Below are 24,248 nucleotides of genomic sequence, written 5' to 3'. Positions count from 1 at the left end.
TTCGGGGACAGACACATTTCATGGTTGGCGTCGCTACAAAAGCCTGAAAAGGGACCAGGCGCTGGGAAGACACAGCATTAATACAGACAATACCACCCCCTCGCTGCTTCTGACTCTTTCTTTTCTCAGTTACCTCTTTCTTCTCTTCTTTTTCTCACTCTGCTTTTTCTCCCTCTCCTTTCTTGCTTTCTCCAGTTATTTTTCCAAATAAAACCCCCCGAAAGGGCCTACTCAGCTCCGCTCAAGAATGCCCGTTTTTATCACTTTGTGCTTAGCTTTGCCTACGCCCGTTTTTATTTGACAGTCGTTAATGCATTTAAATGTGTAATTAGGTCTAAACAGTGGGTATTAGACGGGGTTCACCACGGTGCAAAACGCCCTTTCCTTGCCTAAGCACAAATGAAAAACTGGCATGGCATTGTAACAGGAAAATCATTTGACTCAACCGAACATTGCCTGAAACATGAATACAGGGAAAAAAAATTATCAAAAATATTTCATAAATAACGCTTGAATTTCAGCACACCGTATCTGGGCCTACATACAGCTGAAAAAGCACTTGGGATCGCTATATTTTGGTGCCCCAGAGAAATGGGATTTATCTACCTTCCACTTAAGAGAAATAGAAATTAAAATACCAACAAGGTAGTAATAACTCTAAATGATCTATGTTGTATTAAAGTAGAAAAACACACATTGAAATATGTAAGATCCGCTCATAATGAGCAAAACATGTGCAGCACTTCTTTTAAACACCGACATGAAATCCCATTCTTCCGTCATGAAAAGGGGGAGAATATGCCAAAAAAAACACCACCATGTCCGTTTCTTAATGGCTTAGCAATATACTGTTGTTGTTGTTGTTTTTTTTTTTTTAAAAACAAAACAAAAACAACATCCTAGTCATAGCAGTGCCTCTTATGTGTCTTTTTCAATCGGCACAGCATCTCCATTTCTTTTAGGACGGGGGGGGTTCTTCTCTGAGAGGAGACGGGAGGAGTCGGACAGAGGAGTGCATTAAAAAGAAAAAGGGGATGAGAGAAAGGCTGGGGAAACAGCACAAACCAAATCATTTGTTTGTTCCACCACGACGACGGACTCCCGATTTCACTGGAATAATCTGTTTACAGTGGGTTGTTTTTTTTTCCCCAACACTGCAACTCCACACACAAAAGGACAGAGATGGGGGTAGACCAGAAATGTGCAGGGGTTTTACTCTCTCCCAAGCCCAACTCAGTCAAAAAACAAAAAACAAAAAAACAAACAAACAAACAAAAAAACCCCAAACTTGCTTATAAGCTTATGAGTATTGCGGCAAAAAATAAAAATAAAAAAAATGCAAAGGCAGTTTTGTAGGACAAAAGCACTATACTTGGTCAGTGTGGTGAGAGACAAGCGCTACATGGTTGTGTGTGCGACTCTTACTGCCATGGGTTGTTTTTTTTCTCTTCCTTCAGTCTGCTTGTCGTTACGATCTTAATAGATAAATGGAGACACTGTGGTTTTGGATCAGACTATATCTGGAACACTTCAGCGTTAGACTCGTGTCGACGTGTGAATGTGTCTTGTTGTTTGTGTTTATCTGTGTGTGTGTGTGTGTGTGTGTGTGTGTTGTGTGTGCATAACTGGTTTTGGAGCAACTGAGCACACAACAGGACTTTGGCCAGGCCGATCCAGTTAGCTTTCCAAACGCGCAGACTTTTTTCCAAAGCCAAGAATAATATGAGAAGACTCCCTCGTACTTTGTCTCGCTAATGTGACGTGTCTCTCCATCTCCTGACCCCTCAGATTTTATACGCAGTCCACGCGGGATCGTCCTTGACACTAGACAGCAAACAGGGACTTTCAAAAAGACATACAAGCCTCGCTAAACGAGAGCCATCGGCGAACACCGCTCGCTGGCAGAGGCACTCTGCATGCGGAGGGCTTTCCTCGGTCATCTTGGGCCCCGTTCCCACAGCACACAAACAAAGCCTTGGCCCCCGCCGACGAGAGCGGGACAGACACACTCTCCGTTTTCCCTCTCAAATTTTCATTTCAATCCAAACCCAATGCAAGTAGAAAACGCTTACTTTCGCTGACTGGAGCCAGTGGGAGCTTCACACACACCGGCGGACTAGCGAACACATGCTCAAATACGGGGGTCGTTCTCTCTGACCTTCACCGTGTGTCCGGCACTGGAGAAGAAACCCAGCAAGTAATTAAAAAAAAAAGTTACGATGGAAACTCAGTGAATATATCAATGCGCTGCATCCACTTTAAACAAATCCAAAACCATTCATCACGTCAGCCGTCACTGTTGAGACATCTCTCTCCCTCTCTTGCCCTCTGCACATTTCCCTCATCCCCCTCATATCTGCATTTTCCCCCTCGTAAATCAAAAAAAAAATGAGGGGAGTTTTTTTTTCCTTCCCTTTTTTTTCCGAGATGAGCATAAGTGGGATTTTTATTTGTGAATCCTTCCTGTGGTCAGCGAGTTGGCCGGCGTTGGACACAAGGCTTGGGGTTTTTCTGGGCTTTCTCACAGCTCCGTCCAAACCATGACTTCTACTATAGCAAGGAGACAGGATCTGGCACCACGCTGTGTGGAGTCTGGAGAGGTCATGGCAAAAATGGCATGGGGAGCACATTTCACACCTCCTTCAGAGTGACTGCAAATTTCCTGTACTGTGCTTTTTGATTGAAAACACATTCGAGACATCTTTTCATAATCGCACTTGCAGCATATGAGAGAGAGAGGGGAAGAAAAAAAAACACACATTAGCAATATGGTCCAACGTATGACTAACTCCAAGTGCACTGAGCTAACTTTGGACCCGGCAAATGTTTTTCATATTCTACTTTTTTTTTCAAGCTTGAATAAATCAGCAATGTGCTGAGTTCAGGTTAAAACAGCACAAAGTTTTATAAATCACACAGCCGACATGATGAGAAGCAGACCAAATGAATTCCCGCTCAGATGATGTACAACAGCTACGCGGTGGCTAGCCCCACGAAAATACGAATCACAAGAAACAACAACAAAATTACATTTACTACATTTACAATTATCATTGCGTAGTGACCCTGCCAGCGTGGGGGGGTGTTCTGGCAGACCTTTTGGACAACCCGGCCAGGAGATTACCATCGCCATAATAACGCCAGTCACTCGCTCTAATAAAACACAAAAATATCATGTAGTGCTCAGTGTAGCACAGCACAATAACCCTCATCCTGCACCTGGCTCTCTCTCTCTCTCTCTCTCTCTCCCAGTCGCTCCTTCTCTGTTATCTACCGGCGCTGCTCGTGTCGATCTGGCGCGTTTGTTCAGCCCTATCTGAGGTGTTTGAAACGAAGAGGAAGACGGTGGCACATGGTGGCGCATGTGAAAACGCACTGACAGCATGGTTTGTTCTGTTACGGTTGCGGTGTGTTAAAAGGAGACAAACCCAGAGGACTAGGCCGACTGACTGGCTGGGTAGCTGGCTGGCTGGCTGGCTGCAGAACAGCCTGACAAAGTCTGACGGCATGCCCAGAGAATCCTCATGGCAGCTTTTGCCTCTCCACAGTAAACAAAACACTAGACGTCTTCGTCTTCTTCCCACACCAGTGGAGCCCGGGCTCTGCCAAACAGAACAATCACTATCACAGCCTTTTCTCCTTTCCACTGTTCGCTATCTCTCTCTCTCTCTCTCTCTCTCTCTCTCTCTCTCTCTCTCTCTCTCTCTCTCTCTCTCTCTCTTTCTCTCTCTCTCTCTCTCTCTCTCTCTCTCGCTTGCTCTGTCTTCAACGACATAAACAAAGGGGATGAGGGGAGGCTTTACCTCTAAGAGAGCAACAATGTGGGCAATGTTTAAGAAGACAAAACAAAAATGTGACTGGGATCAAAGAGGAGCGAGGAACACAGAGATGCTAAAGAGCGACAAAATGCAAACCAAACAAAAACAAACAATGTGCCTGTCTCGTCATTCAGAGCACAAGGATGGCAAAACCACAGGCACACATCACGGCGGGGAAAGACATAAACAGGCCTACACATGTGCGCGCACACACACACACACACACACACACACACACAACTCACACTCTACACAAATTCTGCACACAATTAAGTGTCACGTTTTGGCAAGTGAAATTAAGCAAGTTAAGAGTGGCACTGCGGTGAGCTCGAGGGCAGGTTAGCAGACGGTGGCTCGGCCTTAACCCGACCATCTCTCTCACGCCCCCCTCTCCCTTCCTCTGCGCAGACCCCTGGTTTCTCTTCCACCAGGAGTCAAGCTGAGCCTGGTCTCTTTGGAGGCTGATAAAAGTGCGGAAGCACACGGGATTAGACGGATAAGATGGGAGCGAGCACGCCGCTGCATTGAGCTGGCATTAGGACCGGGCACCGCGCTGAGTAGCCCCTTCTGAGAGACACAAACCCACAATGTGTTTTTACTGTACCACCGTAAACAAAACATCTAGCGATGGGGGCCTCCGCTAACACTGGCCGGGTAAATGCAGCACGCTGTAATAAAAGAATCCTGCAGAACAAAATTATTTTCAGGATGCTATATTTTCAGTTAAGAATTGAGATAAATTCTCCCTCATGTCCTGGCGTATTTTCCTTGAGCCATTATATAGTGTAAATACCCAGGTAGCCATCACTCTTTAATCAGAAGAACAAACTCTGAAAGTCTTACTGAATTTGCAAATAAATTGCGAGCATTATGTTATAATTAAGACGATAATTCATTAGAAAAGAAAAAGTTGGCACTATCTAAATATTACCCACAAATCCCACTGAAAAATAAATTAATAAAATCCACAAATGCGACATGCTAAAAAAAAGTCTTTGCAGTTTTCCCGCACAGTGGATATTATTATGCAGGGACAGAACCTGTCAACCAGAAGAAACACTTACAAAAAAATATTAAAGAAACAAAAGGAAAAAAACAAACAAACATATACAGCTAACACGGTCCACACAGATTTCCTGAGTTAGTCCATTGATGGTGGTGCTGCGTACACAAAGGTTTATCATAGCCACAGACACGCCAACACAGTGACGCTGGAGCCACTGCCAGGGTTTTGCTGGAGCCGCGAGAAGTGTTTGGCCTGCACTGAGATTGTGTGTGTGTGTGTGAAACAGGAGGAGAGAGAAGATGACAGAGACGGCCATGATAGTATTTGGCTGGAATACATCCATGCTAGTGGCCACCGTTAAAGAGTTTTGTCTAGGCAGCATCTTATGTGTTTGGTGTGTATTAGTGTGCGATGTGTGAGTCACAGTGTCACCCAATATCTGTATTTTCCAGGAAAAATTACATCTGAGATATTAGGTATTGTTTGCATATTTGTATACGTGTAGCCAGCAAATGGCACAATATAGTATTTTAGAGGATTTGGCTGATTGAGGTGTGTGTGTGTGTGTGTGTGTGTGTGTAGGGTATTTTCATTGCTCAAGAACACACATGGAGGTTTTCTATGTTGGCAAAGTCACAAGTGTAAGCTACCAGAGTGCTAGTGCATTGGCTTTGTGTGTAAAGAAAGCACAGCAGAGTATTGATTGGCTCAGTGTGTGTGTGTGTGTGTGTGTGTGTGTGTGTGTGTGTGTGTGTGTGTGTGTGTGTACCAATTATGGAGTCTGAAATACAACAGCGTTTGGCTTTAAGAAACTATCCATGATAGACTTTGGCCGAGTGCATGCACTGTGGATGTTGGATCCACGGCTGAGCGTGCGCAATGGTATCTAAAACTAGCTGTGTGTGAATATACGAGGACGCACTACAAATATGACTGTTTTTCATCCTATTTTCTTTTTTTCCAGGGAATATGCATGACTTTATTTAGCTGTGTTTACATGTGAGTGTGGGTGCCATGGTGGCTAGAATAGTACTGGCTGCTTGCGAGCGTTGTTGCTGGATTTAAGTGTGTGTTTGGCAGCCGGGGTCGGCGTGAAGCTGGCGTTGGGGCAGACGGAGAAGGCAGCGGCAGCCTGTAGTCGGAGAGCAGGAAACTCACTACTCTAAACACACACACACACACACACACACACACACACACACACACACACACACACACACACACACACACACACACACACACACACACACACAGCCTGGGCCCTGGCCAACTAACAGTCCCTGGCTAACGATGGCCGTTGCTCGGCGGCAAACACAAATTGTCAGGGTACAATCTCATAAATAGAGAATCTCACAGACACACACGAACACACCGTTTAAGAGTTGGAGCATCGCCTTGTAAAAACAGGTTCGTACACAGGCACACAATTCTTCCCCTACAAACACAAGACACAAGCTCATATGCAAAGTCGCAAAATGTCTTACTCTCTGATGTGAACTTGTACTTGCCAGGACATGCTTGTCAGATGCCTTTTATACACACTCACCTACTCCTTTAATCACCATCGCTTATGTAAACAAACGCTGACACACAGGGCTTTGGAGGGCATGGGGTTATCAAATGCAAAAGTAAATCTACATTTTATCTAGTATTTTTATTAATTAATCATAGCAGGTTTTTAATAATGCATTGTAATTTTTGCCATAAAAATACTTTTCTAAATAATTCTTAGTGTGGGCACATTTGCTCGTGAATACACACCATGTTTCTGTGTGTATATATTTTCTGCCTGCTTCTGTTGTGTGTGTGTGTGTGTGTGTGTGTGTGTGTGTGTGTGTGTGTGTATGCGCGTGCGTGCGCGAAGTCACACGTTCCCATGTGTGTGCCCATATGTTGCATATTTGAGTGTATTTACGCATGATGGGTGCGAGAGCACGTAATAGTGTGCACACACTTCGTGAGCACACGCACATAGGATGTGTGTGTAGTGTCCCTCCTAACTGGCAACTAGTAAACTGCGGGCCACATACCTGGCGTGTGGACGAAGTAGGCCAGGTAGAGGTCCAGTTCTTTGACGGACACTCCGATGTGGTGCGGCTGGACACAGAGGCCAGGGTTCGAGCACTGGGGTGACTTGACCAGCCGCTCCCCATCCGTGCTCTCCAAGGGGCTGCCCTTGAACAGGATGACCATCACCAGGTCCAGCCGCCACACCTTGTCAGCCTGGCGCAGGCAGTCGATGCGGCGGATCTTGCCCTTCTGGTCGGGGTTGGACAGCACGCAGCAGGGGGGCTTCTTCCCCGTGATGGTGAGCACAAAGTCCTCGCGGAACTCGGGCCGGATGTCCTTGCGGAGTTTGGCCAGCAGGCGCGAGGCCCACTTCTGCTTGATCTCCGGCTTCTCCCCTAGGAGCTCGTCCTTCACGGCGCGCTCTTCCTCCTTGGACATGCGCTTCTCGTGCTTCTTGAAGTACTTGCGCTTGCGGGCCTGCAGGTTGAACCAGGTGTAGGCAAAGGCGCGGACGTGGGGCAGCAGGGCCTCGATGAAGGGGTGGAATTCATCCTGAAGGAGGGAGGAGGAGGACGGGGGCAGGGTCGAGGAGGAGAGAGAGGAGGGGGGAAAGCAGGAGGAGGCAGCAGAGAGTGAGGGGGAGAATGGGGGAGAGAAGGACGGGGAGAGGGGGAGCGGGGGTGAGGACGGGAAGAGAGAGGAGAGACAGTTAGCACCGGCACGCAGCATGGAGGAGCGGCGCCTGCTCTGTGGGAGCGGAGGGAGAGAATGAACGAGAGGTGCCGACAGAGAGAGAGAGAGAGAGAGAGAGAGATGAGAGAGAGAGAGAGAGAGAGAGAGAGAGAGAGAGAGAAGAGGGATGCTGCACTCAAACTAACACAGATGCTTCACATTGAGGACCACCCTTCACAAACGCTAAACAGCATGATAATGAGAAAATTGTCCCTCTTTTTAAATGGGAAATGGGACTTAATCTATTGACGTCTCTTTAAATGTAATCATAAAGACAAATAAATAAAAAGTTACGCTTGCATTAATTAAGTTCTAAATAAAAAAAAGAAAAACATTAACTCAAACTCAGAAGATATCAAAACCTCGAGAACTGACAACTTTTTATGATTCTGAAAATGTCCATGTATATATTCTCTACTAGGAATGAATTCACATGCAGTGGCTAATTACTGAAAAACACATACAACACACATCATTAACATCCTAAAGAAAACATATAATCACCCGCAGATTCTGAAATTACATCCACACTCAAATTTGCTCAGTAAAAACAGTTATTGCAAAAGAAATCCAGGGGAAAAAAAGATAACAAGGTAGTTACCATTTTGCTCTCGCATCATAAATTCACCCTGCCGATTGCAAAGAAACCTAAAAAGGCACCCCCAGTTCAGTAACTGGATTGCAGAGTCAAAAGGCGCTGCAACAAATGCTGCATATGATATCAAAAAATAATAACAACAATAATTACAATGGGGGTAAAAAAAAGCAAAGAGGAAGGCTGAGGAATTGTCCTGCAAAAAAGCAGCAGGGGGGAGAAAAAAAAAGGCAGAGAAAGAGGAGACGGGCCAAAGGGGGATGCGGTGCAATACCAACGGAGGAACACAGGAGGTACTGTAGCAGGAGCTGCAGGAGAAGAGCCGTTCAAGAACACAACAGAAGGAGAGTGCAGCAAAGTTCAACAATGTCTCCCCCCAAAAACAAAATGGTGAGAGTGAAGCATATTCTGAAAAAATAAGAGACGAAACAAATATCGTAGCAAAAAAGGGATGAAATCGTCAAAAAGTTAAAAGCGCCTCTTTGTTTGCTTGCAAAAACGTGAGGTCGAAAAAAATCTTGATATGAAAAAGAAAAAAAGGCTTGGCAAAGCGGTGCGTGCTATTGGTTGAATTCAGAGTACTCTGCATAAGACTCACGAGGAGGGAGTGACAGAGCCGGACGAGGGGGGGTGCAGACGGAGGAGAAGAAGCAGGAAGAAAAAAAACAACAACAACAAAACAAGAGGACCGAATCAGTGTTGGAAGCGTGTGCACGACCGCTGGCAAACCCGAGTGTAGCTTCTTTTTTGCCCTTCTTTCTCTCCAACTCTGTCTCTCTCTTTCTCTCTTCCTCTCCACTTTCCTTCTCTAACCATTGACTGAGTCTGTGCCAACACGCAGAGGGCCCACCTATTTGGCACCAAGTCTCAAACAGCTCAGCCAATACGCACGCTCCAAGCACTGAAAGGGAGGGAAGAGGTGGCAGAGAGAGAGAGGAGGGTGGGGGGTGGTTGGTGGCTGGTAGTGGAGAGAGGGAGAGAGAGCGCGACAGAGAGAGGGAACAAGGGTAGGGAGGGAGTGAGGGAAGGCGGGAGGGAGAGAGAGGGGGATTGTGTGTGTGGCGCAGGCAGAAGGCACGTCATTAGCCAAATAGACAAGTTCCAATCTAGTGCAAAGGCAAAGTCCAGAGGATATTAATTCTACATGCATCCAATCAAGACGGCCCCCGCCTTATAATGCCCCCCCTCCTCCGGCCTTCGTCACCAGCCTGATCACTACCATCCAGTCAAACCGGCTCGCTCTTCAAATGTCCCCCCCACCCACCCACCGCCCCTCTCTCCGCTCGCGTTACACCACCTTGGCACGAGATGGCATGAGAAAACACAGGCCCGAAATCCCTCTAGACCTTCAGACCAGCAGCTGCTCTTGGATTTACCACACAAACAAAGGGAGAGGGGAGGTGGTGGTGGTGGTGGTGGGGTGGGCAGGGGGGGTGATGGGGGAGGGGGGGTGAGCTGGAGAACCCGTTACCCCCCAACAAAACATACCATCCAAAAACATGCTCTCCTGTTTCAAAATGTACTTTTGCATCCAAACTGGCCCTCTCTCTCTCTCTTACCCTGTGTTACCAGCCCCAACAGCAAAGACCCAGAAACAAATTAAAAGTTTCTGTTACCAAATTACAGAGCAATCATGTCTGAGCATGAGAGACCGGATTCATTGGACAATGACAACTGCAAATGCCATGGAATGGCGCATTGTTTAGGTGGCTGTTTATGAAGGCAAGCAGATACTAAATCCCCTGAAAACTATGCTACAACCCAGTTACAATGATTCAAACAAAATTTGGACTTGTTTTAAAAAGCAGTAAAGGTACTGTTTGAATATATTTTCGTCAAGTGCTGTTCATATAGTGATCAATAAAATGGAGTTGCGCTAACCCGCAGAGGAAACAGAATAAGTTGAATCCTGTGTAGGTGTCCTAAGGCCACCGTGTTAGGTTGTCCACACTGGTTGACCCTCATGACCTCAGAGATAGAGATAACGCCAACACCCAGTGATTCATTGAATATGGAGCACTCAGTGAGGATCAATTTGAAATTATTTGATATGATTTTTCCAAAAAATGACATAACTGTATGCCGGTTTAATATCTAATAAATGTGGCAAAGAATTCTAGCTAGAAAAGTGTTCAAATGCCATCCATTCAATTTGCAAAAAAAAAAAAATCCCCCACATTTGCTCATTCATGCTGTTTAAATGACATAAATTATTCAATCAGGTTCAAAGAAATTACAGAGACATTGTCAAAACTAGGCTCGGGGCGGCGGGGAAGCCACAAAAAGCTAGCTGAACTGGCAAAGTTGAAATCCCAGCTATTTGATTGCGGGTTGCGGCCCCTCTGTTGTTTAGGTTTTGTGTGAACGTCATACAGAGGCCAAAGTTGTGTATTTGGCTCCTGGGGCCATCAAATACAGCCCAGTTCGCTCTCTGAATCCCTGCCTGACAGGGGAACCACAGCCTGGCTAGATGTCTGGCTGGTCAATCGACTGGCTGGCTAACAGGATGGCAGGCGGGCTGGCTGTATGACTGTCTGACTGGCTGGGTGAGGGACTGGGTTATCTGACTCGCTGGCTGGCTGGGTGTCCTGCTGGCTAGCTCCTGAGGGCTGCAGCAAGGGAGCATGTAAACCTCATCTGAACCAGGCCAAACCGGGCCATGCGCCGATCAGACATGCTAACATACGCTTAGCACACGCAGCCACTGGAACACATAAAAATGTGGGAATAAGATGTGGTTACACAAAAAAAAAAACATACGGCAAACCAAATTCAAAGTTTGGATTCAGATCGAAGAGGGTGAGCGCGTGTTTTAGTTTTTAAGAGAAATAATGGTGCAGGTGTGTCAGAGAGCAATTTGGAAACGACTACAGAAATCTATTAGTCTTTTTAATGGGAAGGACGCAGAAAAAGATGTGAGCCCCACAGCTATCACGATTCAGTGCCATTTATCTTTCATCCTTTATACCATCATTTCATCTCAGATTGACTAAATCAAAATAAAAATCGTAACTATAGGGGAAATCAAAGCAAACCCTTTTGCCCATTCAACCCAGCATCAAAACGGTTTTTGCCGTTCAAGCCATTCAGAAACAAGTCATATGACTCATATAATTAATATGCACTAAAGGGTGGCAGCTAAATCTTATTTTCAATCTACAAATTAATCCACAGTAAATACCACAAGAATATAAAACACTTATCCTCCAAAAAGCATCCACTTGATATTATATTCATTTATTGATTCGTTATTTATTTATTTAAGTATGAATGTTAAAATTAAATCTGCTGCCGGGCCTGTTATTATCCAAAACTGGACCAAATGCCTAATGATATAAATGAAGGTTTGTGCACAGATTTGAACGAAAACCTTTTTTTTCCTTCTAGTATTTAGCCAAGAAATGCTTCTTTTGAGGTGGCCTAACCATTTAATGGCACCAAGTCAATAAGACATGTAGTCTATGCTAGCGTGCTGCACTTGGGAGTCAATGGGAGGGAGAGCCATCGAGGAGGTGTCCGGGCAGTTCAGCGGTTTGATTGACAGCTCGTCTCGTCCGCGCGTTCCGGACACGTTGACGTTGGTTCGCCGTGACCCGAGAAGTGCAGTACGGCCTGTAGGCACGTGGCTTCGGTGTTGGAACGCACGAAAAATAAAGAGGGGGGGGGGAATATAAAAACCGACGGTTTTAGTTAAGAAGAGGACAATACTTGGCCTCGCAGTGACACCTGCCTAAAGCGATAGTACAAAAGATAGCCGCTACGTATGGCCGACGGGACGAAAATCCATCTCACTGAATGCAACCCCCAAATAAATGTTAGGTCATAACGACTGAGAGACAAAATCTGATCCCCCACATTTGGACATAGGTCAGGGAGACATTTGGCTGCCATCGAATCACTGCATGAACCTACACAGGCTGAATGTAAGACCCCACAGTCAACGTTTCATTCGAGGGAGACAGAAAAAACGGTCAAGATAACGGTTGAATAAATCGGCGACTGCGACTGTAGGTATACCGTCTGACGCTAAAACGTTAGCTTATCATAAAAAAAGTTAGCTTTATTACTTCGAAGCCCGTTGTTATGCTAGGCGTGGGCCTATATCGCAGGCCCCAGTTCTGATAATCACCCCCCTTTCGTCCCCAGGCTAAACGTGCACCCTGACTTTAGCTGATGCGGAAATGATCAAATCTGAGTATAAGAAATAATCGGTTTATTCGAACAAAATAAAAGAATATGTGGCGCTTACCAACGAGACCAACTGCCAGGGAACAGGTAGGCTATGGGCCTATACACGAAAGGACACATCCTATGACCTACCAACTGCCTGCTTTAATGTGCAAAACAAATATCTGCATATAACTGAAAATGAAATTCTGGTAGAAAAACAAATGAATAAAAAATGCGTTTACAAGAAAATGTAGTTGCAGACAGTCTCCCTCGCTCTCCCTCTCTCTCGCCCTGCATTGTCAAACGGAGTGGTTTTACGGATGCATTAGCAACGTCCTTCTCCTCTCGTAAAACGGAATGTCAGGTAAAATAAAAGTCTGGCGGCCTACAGCGAGAAGGAGGGACTAGTACGGCATTATAACGCGTAGTAACAGTAGGCGTGCTCTCACGGCCTAGCCAAATAGGTCACAGCTCTGCCATACAACGCTATTCCGCCTCAAAATGTCCTGAGCCGAGCCAACATAACGAACGCCTGGTTTGTTGTCGGCCTGGAAAAAGTAAACGGGTCTAATTCAACCTTACGTTTCTAAAAAATGAGCTATTTGTGGAAAAAAAAATATAAGGCCGCCTAACGTCATCCGGTTAATCACGTACTGGAAATGCGGTGCGTTTGAACGACAGTTTACGTGTAAGGACCAACGCCGAAGGTGTGAGACGTGGCCGAGCGGGAGCCGATCGACGTATCACGTGACATCTTGATTGACGGCCGCCGTCAATCGCCTCCCTGTATTAGGGGCCATCAGGGTTATCTTGACAAAACGTAGAGAAGGTGGCTCTTGCATCTTCCCGTAATATCAGGTCACAATGAAATGACTCTCTCTCTCTGTCTCTCTCTGTCTCACACACACACACACACACACACACACACACACACACACACATACACACACAGAACATTTTACTTATAAACTTCAGTGAAAATCGAGGTGTGTAATTTGTCGTGATGCTTTTGTTATTTACCTAAATGATCTAGATTTCTTGAATTTGTAGCTGATATATTTACGAAGACAGGCCACATAAAAGCGTTGAAACCAGTGAAACCTGAAGGCCCCTCCGCTTCTTTCAGTCGCAACACGTCGTTAAATGAGAGGACAACAACAGGCTGTTCATAACAAAAGGTTCAATTAATTATCTTAATTATTAATCCATTGTTTTTATTGTTATTTTCTCATTTTGTTCTGTTGATGAAACGGATTTGTAGATATTTCACTCAGTAATCTGGAATAATTTATACCCTTTTTTAGTTTATTTATCACAGTTCTGTAGGTAATACTGATGATACGTAAAATGAAAACAACAACAACAATAATAATAACAATTCTTGTTAATAATAATACTACTAATAACGGAAATAATAAGGATAATTTTAAAACATTTATTTTCCTGAGTATGAAGAAGAAACCCCCCAGGCTCCTGGTTTGTCATGTCAATTCTAGTCTTTGTTCGACTCTGTTTTTTCAAAAGCCTATTCTCAACACGGCTTCTTTTTTTCTTTTTTATAAAAGTCATTACACTGAACAGACACACACGCGCACACACGCACGCACGCACGCACGAGTCGGTGGGGCCAGGTGCCATTGTTTGCATGGTCGCGGGTCGGAGGAAGCTTAATTAGGCTTCGTCGTTCCTTCACGGAGCCGTGCCGACGCTGCGGTGACCGGTGACTTTTACACACACGCGCGCGCGCGCACACACACACACAGACACACACACAGGTATATCGACGGAGGCGGTCGCGGACGCAAACGCACGGTGTTTGCACTGTGCGGAGCAGCGTTAGGACATGTCCCGACTGGAATCCAACGAAACTGCACACGACATCTGCTATTTAATAAAATTACAGATTCCACACAGCAGGTACTGTGACACATACTTTAAGGGAAAGTGGGTGAGAGCGCGCGCGCGCGCGCGCGAGAGAGAGAGAGAGAGAGAGAGAGAGAGAGAGAGAGAGAGAGAGAGAGAGAGAGAGAGAGAGAGAGAGAAAGAGAAAAATAGAGAAATAGAGCTGAGCTACAGAGCCATTTTCCGTGCGCATGCGCGCGCGCGCATTAATAACTGCAGCATATTTGGGGAGAACGGCCCCCCTGGTCAGGTGGGTCATCTGTTGACCAGGGGCCTTTCTGTGTGGAGTTTGCATGTTCTCCCTGCGCTCACATGGGTTTCCTACAACAGTAACAAGAAGCCCACATGAAAACATGCAGAACGCTCCCCCTGTCCCGTCCCTGACCGAGACACGGACGTCCACCTGGACCTGGTCCCTGGGCGCTGAAGGGAAGGGCTGCCCCACTGCTCCTGGCTGCCCCTGGAGGAAGGACAGCAGGATGGGGGAAATTGTAGAAGGAACGTTTCTTCAGCCACCACTCCCTGCACGCGTGCATGCGTGTGTGTGTGCGTGCGTGCGTGTTTGTCAGCTGCAAGACGAATAAAGTCCCTCTCTTATAAATCAAATGATTATGCAGAAGCAAAAGAAGAAAAAAAAACCCAACCACACTGTGCTAAACTTTGCACATAAGGACTGGAGCATTCGCGTGCAGCACAGGCGTATTGCCATTTTAGCTTCAGCCTGTGCAGAAAAAAGAGGTGGGGTAGGTTTTTATAGCTTCCCCCGTTTTCTTCCTGTGAGGAGAAGCAAGGTGCACAGGGCAGCCTAGCTGCGGTTCATAACACCATGCCATCGAGTGACATATTGCCTCACAAACTCTCAGGCAAACAGAAAAAAACTGTCTCTCTCTCTCTCTCTCTCTCTGTCTTTCTTAATTTCGCTTTCCTTGTATGAACACACTCAAAGTCACACACACACACACACACACCACACACACACACACAATTATATTTTTCCCCTAAATTTTTAATCTTAAATTGTACTCGCTGCTAGGTCTTCCAATTGCACCTAGCTCAACTAATTCATCCAGCCTAATCCGAGGCAGATGAGGTACCACCTCTCTGTCTCGCTTGCCCCCATCAGGGCAGATTGATGTTAAAAGTCAGTCTGTGCATCGTTTGTAATTACGCCTGTTTACACGCTGAAACATTACTATGTGTGAAAGTCTGGAAACCATTTATGGCATAAGGCTGACAGAGACAGAGACCCTGTCTGAGAGACTGCTTTAAAGGGCCCCACACATGCACGCACACACGCACGCACGCACGCACGCACACACACACACACACACACACACACACACACACAATGTTACAAATACATGATGGTATTAAAAAGAAATGTACGAATGTATGACTTAAATTTTATCACACAGCCTTACACAGAAGACACACAGACACACACACAGAAATACACACACACACACACAGAAGACATATACAGAGACATACACACATAAATACACAGACATATACACACATAAATGCACACACATACACACACACAGAAGACATATACAGCAGACATAAACAGAGACAAACACACATAAATACACAGACATATACACACATAAATACACACACATACACGCAGACACACACAGAGACAGAAATACACAGACATATACACACAGGAACAGGCATACACACACAGACACACACAAATGAAGACACACACAGACATGCACAGACACACACAAATGAAGACACACACACACACACAGACATACACAGACACACACAAATACACAGACATATACACACACACACAAACAGACATACACAGACATACACAAACACAAACACACACATACACATACAAACACAGAGCAGCTGTTTCTAATGCGACTGCAGGTATTGGTAAAATCCTTATAACGCACACGTTTGTGTAGTGCACCTGATTCCCCAGCCTTGACTTTTGTTCGGTGTAAGGCGCGGCCAGCAGCCTAAAGCCTTGGCTGAAGGGCCCTTCATGCTTTTCCAGCCATGCAGAGGCTCCTGCAGTCACCACTTGCTTCACCACGGTGTGTAAGAGTCGTCTGTGAGAAACGCACGATTAAAGCTGCAGCAAGGCCTCCAAGAATATCGCCATGCCCCGCCGAAAACCGCGAGGCAACACGTTTTAATCGTTTAATTCGAACCTACAATTTCAACGCCTATTTCAATAACGGTATTCAAATTCTGATATTTAAATTCAAAAAAAATTTTTCAAAAATACTTGGGGGATTATTTTAACCCTGCTCGGTATTTAGTCATTCATAAAGGCACGACTGGAAAGTACATTCTCTGGCCGAAGTCAAACTGCTTCTTTTTTCTTTTTCTCTTTTTCTTTTTTCCCTGCCCGAGCAGTTTTCTGTGACACCCCTTCCACACCATTAGCCCGGCATATGTGAAAATGGAAAACAGTAACAGGATGTATGATTCTATCAAATACACACTGGCCTCCTGACAGGGCTCCTCCGCTCAAGACTGCTAGGGAGCGAGGCTCTGTTTCTTCTCTTTTTTCTTTTTTTTTATTCCATGGCCGTGAAATAAACTGTGGCGAAATAAATCAGTGTTGCGTGGTATCACCTGTGAGTCATTATTTGTAGTAGCCAAATTACAACATTTTGACTTCTGAACACACACACACAAAGCTAGGAGGGCCAACACGGGATCACATGCAAACTAATAGGTGGATGAACACAAAAGCTGGAGAGGGGGATGTGGGACATGATGAAACTGAGCCCAGACACACACAAAACAAAACAAAACAAAACAAAAAACACACACACACACACACAAGTTTTTTTCCCCCATTTTCTGCGTCGGTGTAATATTCCCCGTCAACGAATCTCCCTATCCGCAAACACACCGTATACAAGGGCAAACGTTACAGATAAGGTCAAGTTTTTGGGGCTTTTTTTTTTTATTCATAAGGTCAAGTGGGCAGTGCCTGTGAGACACCCACTAGGCTGACAGTGTTGTGTTGTGTGTTGTGTGTGTGTGTGTGTGTGTGTGTGTGTGTGTGTGTGAGCATGCACGTGTGTGCGTGCGAGTGGTATAAGCAGCAACAGGGGAGGAGACTGTCCGTCTCACACTCTCGACCTGAGTCCAATAAGCGCGCTGCACACACCACACATGCACACAACACCTGCAGTGCTCCAGTCAGCACTTGCCACGGGGCACACACACTGGCAACTGTGTCTTGCCCACCACTGTGGTGAGGACCCTACGGTTAGCAAATACACCGGCCGATCGCCCGGACCCAATATTCCCCCTGCTCTGCACAGGCAAGGCCCCGCTTCTCCTCACTACACAGTTGCCCTGTTGAAAGGCTTGCTCGCTCGCTCGCTCTCTCTCTCTCACTTTTTGTATTCTTCCCTGTTCCTCGCTCTGCCAGTCGGCGAGGCGAGTTGCCAACCTTTCCCCACGGCCGGGCATGGTGCCCTCACCCTTTATGCAAATGCCCAACCACTATAGGCCAGCTCACACATTCATTCTGTGCCCCTTCCCAACCCCTCCGCTCCTTTGTTTCTTTCTTTCACCCTCGTCCACAGTTTTCCCTCTCTCACACTTTTTTTGACCTTTTGCTTGTCTGTATTATTATTATTATTATTATTATTTTGTTTCTTTCCATCGGACCTTCGTCGGTCCTCCCTCATATTTAGTTGCGTTCCCGCTCGCTTTATCTACTCGTTTGATTGCGTTGTTTCCATCTTGATTGCCGTCCGCCTCTTGCCATCTCTCTCTCTCTCTCTCTCTCCTTTATCCCCACTCTTATTTCACCGTTTGACTCCCGCTCCCACCCCCCACCCCCCCACCCCGCTCCCTATAACTCACAGCTTGACCGGACTCAAACTTGTGCATTCACTCCTTTTCCTTTGCCGTAAGAGCAAGTGCAGGAAAACCACTGCTCTTTCTCTCCCTTTTTCTCTTAGACACACACACACACACACACACACACACACATGCACACACACATGCACACACACACACACACATGCACACACACATGCACACACACATGCACACATATGCACACGCACACACATGCACATACACACACACATATGTACATGCACACACTCATACACATGCACAATACACATGCATACACACACAGACAGACACACACACACCACACACACACACACACACACACCTGGCAGAAGGCTCTCTATCCACATAGCTCGTTTGACTACGGCTAGTACCGACACAGATTTGCTCCGGCACTTCCCTTAAAGGGAGACAAGTCCTCCCATGATAAATCACTGGAACTGGTACGCCTGAGTCTGCAACAGTAAATTCCTCCTCTGGAGAATACCCTTTCCTTTCTCTCTGCACCCTGTGCGTGGTATAAAAACATCTGTAGGACCAAATGCAGGATTTGGTAGAGAGAGAACCGTCGACCGAATTTTCCTCTCAAGCCTCGTTGTATGTAAATTGTGTTCGCCACAACCGCTTATGTGACTGCTAAGTAGGCCGACTGTGCAACAACCTAATGTCCATTCATAAAGGAATGTACACAAAGTCTATATTTTAGCACCTTCGCCCATGACTAGTGAACAGTTAGAAGGGCAAGTCGCCTGTGGCTTGGCAGGCGAGGGGTTAAAGGATCTCCCGCCCACTTTGAGTGGCACCTCCTGCAGGGCCAGCACCATGCCAGGCCGGAAACAGCGCACACACTCGCAATGAACATTAGGACAAATCGGCCTTTAAAAACGCACACACACATCACACATCCACTCGGCACACACGGGCGCACAAACACGACCTCACGCACGCCAGTCCACATCCGAACTCACACCTACTTTACAGATGCGAGCATGTTTCATATAAGCGCCTCGCAGCGTGAGAAGTAAATAAGTAAATCACGTTTTATTGGGAGAGTTCGTCGTGTAAAACCAGACTCCGTTCCATTTTTAACGCGGGGCCCTCCAGCGAAGCCAGAGGAGACCAGTCAGTTATCTCGTCTGTGACCACATTCGCTGACTCCCCCAGCTAAAAGTGCTAGTTTGTGCAGACCTCAGGAGCGCCGCAGCACCACAGACAGCCATAAGTACATGTCCCCCTGAGGGACACAAAACAGAGAAACCCAACCTCAATAAAACGCCACCTCAAAAACAGGCCAGAAGCAAAAACAAAACGGAAATAATTTTTTTTTTTTTTAAAAACGACGCTGCGAGTTCACATTTCTGAAGTACTTTTTTTGCTATTTAAAATCTGTATTTGCGGTCTATATATTTTACAACTCGACGCGTTTCTCTGATACATAGAAATATATATGAAACTGCCCGTCCTGTTGTTTTCTGCGTTGTAACACACCGAACACATGTTTTTTTTAATATTTCATGTGAGCACACAGTATTCTCGTAATAGCCTCCGTCATGTAGTTTGACAAGTAAATAAGAAATATCACTTTGCGGCCTGCAGCTGGCATGTTAACATTATGGCTACCTGTCAGTTAAAAAATTACCAATAACTTTAAACCCCAAGCTGCCCAGGGGACTACTTGGATGTATTTCGATGACCTGGATTTGAATCTTTCCAGAACCTGTTCCTCCTATTCTGGGTCCAAATCCACATTCTCTCTTATCCTATTCAACAAAAGCAAAACAAAGCTAGATCGTGGAAGAGGACATCCCTGCCGTCTACCGGCTTAAGGACATTGTATTTATCCTGCTGCCGTTGTCCTTACACAACACCGGCGAAAAGAAAGGCACTGCGTGTGAACATACCCGTGGGACATAGTATATGGAACACCCATCAATCGACATTCACAAGCATGTGCCTGTATGGGAAGATAGTATCATGCTGCAGCGAGACAGAGGCGCCACGCTGAAATGAATGAGTATAAACGGCAAGAGCTGCCACGTCACATGCCTCTACTGGCTGTCATTCTGCAGACACAAGGCTGAAACACACACACACACACACAAATACACACACACACACACACAAATACACAAGCACACAGGAGAAGGGCTTGCCTTTGGAGTGCTGTTTTGACAGCTAGAGCTATGGGCCAAGCCTGACACCCCTGCTCAATGTAGTCATCACCACAGGCTGTCTGGGAGTCAACATGGACACAGCCACTCTATCACACACACACGCACATATAGAGACACACACACACACACAGGTCCTAATAATAAAACCAGCAGATCCCTCCGACCAGTCCACCACAGCTGTCCAAGGAGGACCTGTCCAGGGTGTGATCGCGTTGTGTCGGGATAACATGGAATTTTATTCGCCCATCAGTTGTGCGCTTCAGTTGCTCGAGGTAATTTGCTTTTCCTCCGGTTTTATAAAACGGCACATGTGCGATTATTCAAATCTACTTTCGACGATCGAACTCAAAATGTAAAAAAAAAAAAAAAAAAAAAACCCAAACAGTGTGTGCAAGATATCCAAACATTCATCAAAAATATGAAAACCACAATCCCATCCCTACAGCATGTATGGTCTTCTGGATCTTGTTTCAAAAGTATACATGCAGGAAAATCTTTTACGGCAATATTTATTCAAGCCATCGAGCTGCACCAAAAATTAAACGTAAAATAGGATTTGGCCCTCAGCTTTATTTAGGTTACTTTTCCAATTCCCAGAGAATTGCATTACTGAACACAACTACGCCATTGTTGTAATGAATTTTAGGAGGGCTTTCAGCTGTATATTTCCACAGGAAAAAAAAAAAGAGAGAGCGAGGGGGGACTCCGTCTTTTTGCTCTGGGGGAAAGAGAAGGCATTCTTCCAGAGGATTGATTCTCCAGATAGTGTTTGGCACAGTTCGCCTCCTCTAAGTACTATAATATGGTTATGATACATTAGCATTCCTTCACATCACCAAAGAAACTCAATATGTGCATGTCGACCGTTTTAGTCAGTGAAGGAAAATGAGCAACAGAGAGGGAAAGAGAGAGAGAGAGAGAGAGAGAGAGAGAGAGAGAGAGAGAGAGAGAGAGAGGGGTGGAGTGGAGTGGGGGGGGGTGGAGCAGCCAAAAAGATGGAAAGTCAGGTAAAGGATTAGCATTTAGGGACCAAAGGGAGGGAAAATGTGCCTTTTAAGTAACATTCCATCAGACAATACATGCGGACTGGGGAAAGTGTAGTAGATAGCACACATCGCTCTCCGGAGAGGTAAAGAGGGAGTTAGTGAAGGGGGCTTTTAAGCTCACCAAATCCCAGATAAGACCATCGCTATTCCTGAGGGAATTGGGGAGAGCGGTGGTGGAAGGGGAGGAGGGGGGGCTGCAAACAATAAGGTTTAAGAGAAGAATAGATGGCGAAAGTGAGAGGTAGGGTTGAGTGGAAGAGAGATGGGGAGGGAGGAGGGAGGTGGGGAAGGGGCGAGGGAGGAAGCGGACCGCGTGTTCGCAGATGAGCCGCGGTGTTGGCTGAGCCTGTCTCCTGCGCCGAAAGCCGCGGGGGCTGCAGCACCGGCAGGCTTTCACCACCTACGTGAACGTCACTCAATCGGCTCTGGTCGCCATCACGGACCCGGGCCTCCCTGCAGCCTCCATCGATCCGCAGCCACGGCACCGCAGAAGGGCTCCCGTGCGACTGTTACACATAGTCATCAGCGATATTTTCATGATGTAGGATTCCCCCCCGACTGCCATGGTCGGGGCCTTAAGACCCCCTACTCCAACACTGTACCCAGATACTGATACAGGGAAGCACAGAGAAGAGAGACGGAGGTCAAATGCACTGCTGGCATTGCAGCTCGATCCATCTCTATTGTCTCTCTGGAACAGGTTAAAAAAAATTTTTTAAAAAGTGTTCACAAATACACTGATGCATAAGTGCATACTATTTACCACATGCATGCATACATACATACAACCATCCATACCCTCCAATATACCGGCAGACTTATACCCACACAGTCATGCAAAACAGACATAGGAATATGATAGATGCAGTATTACCAACTGCACATATGCACGCTGACAGGTGCATGCACTCACACACACACACACACACACACACACACACACACACACACACACACACACACACACACACACACACACACACACACACACAAACAGACCAGAAGGAACAAAGTCAACAAAAAGGGCAGTTTTTAATCCTGCCAAGTTTATTTATTTAGCAGTGGTCAACTTTTTAACTTATAAACCTCCCTGCGACTCCGCTGCAGCGGTCCTCCACTATTCAAACAGTATTAATTCTCCTTGCTGGGAAAAGGGACGGCCTTTTCCCGGAGCAATCCATAACATTTGAATATAAAAATAAATACACAGATCATGTGCTTAACCCCAAAATGAGAAGGGGGGGGGACGGTAGAGAGAGTTTGACGGCGATGTATGTTTTTCCTCTGTTTCTGCAGCGTGTGGTGCAACATCTCTGTCTGAGTAGACACACACACACACACACACACCCACACACACACATCCTGCACCGAAGACTCCTATATTCCATCCTGTCTCCCTCTCTTCCTTTTATAACTTTATTACTTTGAGCTTCCTCTTTCCAATTCTGTCTGTCAGTCTGCCTGTCTGTCTGTCTCTCTCTCCAGTTCCTCTCTCTCTCTCTCCCTCCCTCCTGCCATATCTCTCTCTCCCTGTCTCTCTCTCTTTTGCTCTCTCCCTCTCTCTCTCTTGCTCGGTCTCTCTCTCTCTCCCTCCCTCCATCTCTCTGTCCCTCTCTCCATCTCTACCCTCCCCCCCTCTTCTCCCTCCCTGTGCTGGCTCTGTGGATGTCCCTGTGCCAGTTAACTCGCCACAAGCCAGAGAAAGGACCACAAGAATGCTTAAATCAGCATAATTAAGCCTGTGTGTACTTTAAACACACACGTTTACCCCGAGTCTGGACCCCTGCCACCCGTAAACCACTGCGCACCACCACGGCCCAACTCTTTGAGTCAATAAACACAAACATATTACCAGTGGGTCGCGCACACACACACACACACACACACACACACACACACACACACACACAGTCGCAAACTATTACACACAGACACCCAATGAGGAGAACACGTATGGGAAAAAAACAAAACACCTACACCCACCGTTCAGTCAGAAAACACAAAAAAGCCACTCACAAATGGATACACAAGGCATGAGATTTGCGTGCGCGTGCACACACACACACACACACACACACACACACACACACACACACACACACACACAGTGATGAATTCTCACGCTCAGCATATGCCTACCTACTGTAGTTATCTACCTCTCCGATACAGCTGTCACCCCCCTTCCTGAAACCCAAACCACCATCACCGCACTAACATAGTTTGACTCATTACGCTGTGTAGGTAAGGGGGAAGGAAACCAAATGAGTTTAATCTGGGGGATCTGCGCTGAAAAGTTGCATGTGTGTTGGAAAATATCCACAGGCAAACTGGTAAGACTTGAGTACGAGTGGGCAACTAAAGCAATGACAGACATTACAGTTGAGTTTGTGGTTAAGTAATTTGGCCCCGGCTCACATCTGTATGTGCTTTGTGTTTCAGTTGCACATTAACTAACAATTGCCTCTAAGGCAAACACACTGTAGCCCCCCGCATAAGGGGATTATCATCCCTCATTACAGACCATTTAATAATGATCACCGTCATCAAAAATGAAGCAGTCTATCCATGTGATTTTCTAATTGCCTATATCATTGGCGGCGTGCATTATATTAGGGGGAGACAATAACTGATTGGACAGAAATGGGCCTTTGATCACACTGATAATTACCCACAAAAGGACAGTGCGCGATGGGCAGTTTATAACCGATCTTGGATCCCTCTGTCTACCTTTTATTTCAATGAAAACAATTTTATGGCTTGTGATATAACGCATTGGCAAGCAGATGTCTGTGTGCATGCAAAAGTGTGTTTCTGCGTGTGTGTGTGTGTGTGTGAGAGAGAGAGAGACTGCGTGTAAGAAAAAAAGAGACCACAAAAACATGATCCATAACCATTAAAAAAAAAGAAAGAATGTCAATGGTTCAAAGGTCAACGACT

The 24,248-nt window shown here is 46.0% G+C and overlaps 1 protein-coding gene across 5 annotated transcripts in view; it reads right to left on the bottom strand.

Annotated features, from left to right (window-relative positions):
- Nucleotides 1–24,248, bottom strand: part of LOC130112475 (nuclear factor 1 X-type-like) — a 130,608-nt gene that overhangs the window by 80,512 nt on the left and 25,848 nt on the right. For all 5 annotated transcript variants that reach the window (XM_056279828.1, XM_056279829.1, XM_056279833.1 and 2 more), the window contains exon 3: nucleotides 6,855–7,386. In XM_056279828.1, coding sequence (XP_056135803.1) covers nucleotides 6,855–7,386 — 532 coding nt within the window. The remainder of the gene's footprint in view (nucleotides 1–6,854; nucleotides 7,387–24,248) is intronic.

The sequence above is a fragment of the Lampris incognitus genome, chromosome 5 (assembly GCF_029633865.1).
Source record: "Lampris incognitus isolate fLamInc1 chromosome 5, fLamInc1.hap2, whole genome shotgun sequence".
NCBI lineage: Eukaryota > Metazoa > Chordata > Actinopteri > Lampriformes > Lampridae > Lampris > Lampris incognitus.
The sequence above is the reverse complement of the archived record's forward strand: the minus strand, read 5'-3'. Positions and strand labels throughout refer to the sequence as shown.